This window comes from Colossoma macropomum, unplaced genomic scaffold (genome assembly GCF_904425465.1).
Source record: "Colossoma macropomum unplaced genomic scaffold, Colossoma_macropomum, whole genome shotgun sequence".
In the NCBI taxonomy this organism is placed as follows: Eukaryota; Metazoa; Chordata; class Actinopteri; order Characiformes; family Serrasalmidae; genus Colossoma; species Colossoma macropomum.
Window position 1 is genome coordinate 11,609,156 of NW_023494796.1, and position 2,618 is coordinate 11,611,773.

At 42.3% G+C, this 2,618-nt stretch overlaps 1 protein-coding gene across 1 annotated transcript; it reads left to right on the top strand.

Moving 5' to 3' along the window:
- On the top strand, window positions 1-2,118 carry LOC118816794. The gene is made up of 5 exons (XM_036583387.1): window positions 1-48; window positions 1,058-1,196; window positions 1,310-1,687; window positions 1,895-1,980; window positions 2,107-2,118. Exons 1-5 carry the CDS (start codon window positions 1-3, stop codon window positions 2,116-2,118), a joined length of 663 nt encoding a protein of 220 aa, XP_036439280.1.
- Window positions 2,119-2,618: the final 500 nt, after the last annotated feature.

Sequence of the window (2,618 nt, forward strand, 5' to 3'; positions counted from 1 at the left end):
ATGGAAAAGTTCATTCTGACACCCAGTGGAGCTGTCAAGGGGGGCCAGGTGGGCAGGGGCCAATTGTTGGCCTGCCGGTGCCGCCCCATCACACGTTCACTTTCACATTTACCTTTAAGGGGAGAGCAGTTATCGGCAATTGGCCAGCTTCTCCAACACTTCACCGTCCTTTCCCATTGCCATCCATTTTCTCCTTCTTTCCCATCTGTTTGTATATCCGCAGTCACCAAGACAACTTCAGAATAACCTCTCAAACCCCCCTCTTAGTGGCACAGTTTCACCATCCTTTCAACTCCCTCCCCCCTGCCCCGGTCACAGTGCCACCCTTCTGAAACTCCATGCCCCCCTTTGCCACCACTGGGAAAATTTTCTGGGGGCACCACTGCTCCGACAGCAGGATATTAACCTCCTTAATACACCCTCCAAGAATGGTGGATTTATGTATCACATAAATGCTCTGTCACTGTCACAACATGCAGGCTTTGTACAACAGGAAACCCACAATGAGGCCCAGCTCTCTGACTGAAGATCTGCTGTATGTCGGTTAACTTTCAGGCCTGGTACAAACTGGTTTAGCTTGGACCTTTATATTAAATGTCTTTCTGCTGTAAGATCCACCCTATGAGCTCTTCTCACTTTACAGATGTACTAAAATCCTTTCATATGACTCCTAGTGGTGCTGTATTTGAATAGATGAATCCTTCTGGCTTGAAGTGACCTTTAGTGCTGCGGCCAGTATAGCCAAATGCAATGTGTAGGTGTGTAATTGGTGTCCATGAATTTCATGAGTGTGACTAAGCCTAAGTATAAGCCTAACGTTCTTAATCTGTTTATGTGTTGTTGAAATGTAGCTTTGAAGTGAAAATAAACACCAAAGGCACTAAAGTTTCCTCAGACCCAAATTTGTTCATAACACATTCAGACAAATTCTCGCTGACAAGTCATGTTACAGCAACATCTACTCTTCTAAGAAAGATGACCAACGGGAAGTCTGTGCTTAGCTGGTAGCATGTTTGCGTGAGGTTATGTATGTGCCTGACATACTCTGATCTTGAAGATAAAGAGGAATGTTCCACTTACGTGGACCAATCAGGTCTCAACACAGACATCCGCTTCAAACATCCTCACCATCATCAGCCCGCCAGCACCAGTCTCTGAGATGGAGAGATCAAGTGTCGCACTTATCACTGTCATATGTAAGTAAATTTAATATAATTTCATTTCAATACTTTGGTATTAATTTTTTGAACAGAGAAAAAGACACTTTCTATCTAGGAAGACATACTAAAGTGTGATTGGTGTGTTGCAGGTGTTTTGCTCTCCAGGATCTCTGGATCCGAAGTGGAGATGAGAGTCAGACCAGGAGACGACGTCACTCTGTACAGCGACTGTGTTTGGAAGAGTGGATACAATACAGTTTGGTTCAGAAACTCTTCTAAAGAGCATCATCCTCCTATTATAATATCCACAGAAGACTTTATGCGTGGTGTTCATCCCTGTTACTCTTTTGTGTGGAACCCTTCGAGTGAAACTCATGATCTGCTGGTGAAGAACGTCTCTGAATCAGATCTGGGTCTGTACTACTGCGCTATACATGAGAAGAAGATCACTGGAGATGAAACTGGAGTTATACTCTCTGAGGACATTTACCATTATGGAAGCAGAATCACTCGACTCTCATTCTTGGGTAGGATACCTCATTCTGACCTACTGATTCTTATGACTTGAGTAGCTTTGGTAATTCTAAGTCGTAAAGCTTTAGTACTACTCTGATTTTATGTTCGGTGACACATAGAAAAGTTAAAGAATAATCCAGAATAGTGCGTTAATGTTCTCAGTAAAAGGAGGTTCTTCTGCTTTAATTAATTCAGATACATTTCCTCTTTTACTTCAGACACAACCATCCCTTCTGCTGATCCCTCCACCCCTCCTGTATCAGACTGTAGTGTCTGCTGGAAGCTGCTGGTCAGTGTGTGTCCTGTGTGTGTTCTTCTCTCCACCACATGTGTGTTCTGCATCTGCAGACACAAAACTAAAGGTGCTCTCTCATCTTTATATCTCTGTGTTCTACATGTATTTATTTATGTTTCTCTTTGTACATCTCAGTCTGAGCAATGATTATGGTCCTGTTTGAAATAGTGGACTATATCAAAATATCAAAACTCCGTCAAAATGAAACAAAAACCTTCACGACAGGGCTAATTTCTGCTAGCCTTCCTATGGAATTTCTCATACTGTGTTAGTACTAAGCTAACAGAGATGCACCTGAACATTTTTTGTCCGAACACAAAACCGAGACTTCTAAAAGACAATACTTTTGACATTTTTTTGAGCTTGCATATATAAGTTTGACAGTGAGTCCTGACATAGAGCTGTCACTGCTATTTCCATTCCCAACAACTAACTAAAACCTGGTTAGACTACGGCTCTTATTCACAGTCAGTGATGTATCTAGATGTTCCAGAAAGACTAAAGTGGTGGACCCCAACCCTGGTCTTGGAGATGCAGCTTCTTGTTGAGTTCGCTTAAAACCCTGATTGAACACATTTGATCCAGATAATCAAGCCACTTAATTAGATGGACCAGATGTGTTAGCTGAGTTTTGCAGGAAGAAATAA

What these genes read in the sequence shown, in the direction of transcription:
- LOC118816794 (XM_036583387.1), top strand. Translation starts at nt 1, where the DNA reads ATGGAAAAGTTCATTCTGACACCCAGTGGAGCTGTCAAGGGGGGCCAG. An exon ending in CGCACTTATCACTGTCATAT is followed by an intron (nt 1,197 to 1,309) that starts GTAAGTAAATTT and finishes GGTGTGTTGCAG; the next exon opens with GTGTTTTGCTCTCCAGGATC. An exon ending in CACTCGACTCTCATTCTTGG is followed by an intron (nt 1,688 to 1,894) that starts GTAGGATACCTC and finishes CTTTTACTTCAG; the next exon opens with ACACAACCATCCCTTCTGCT.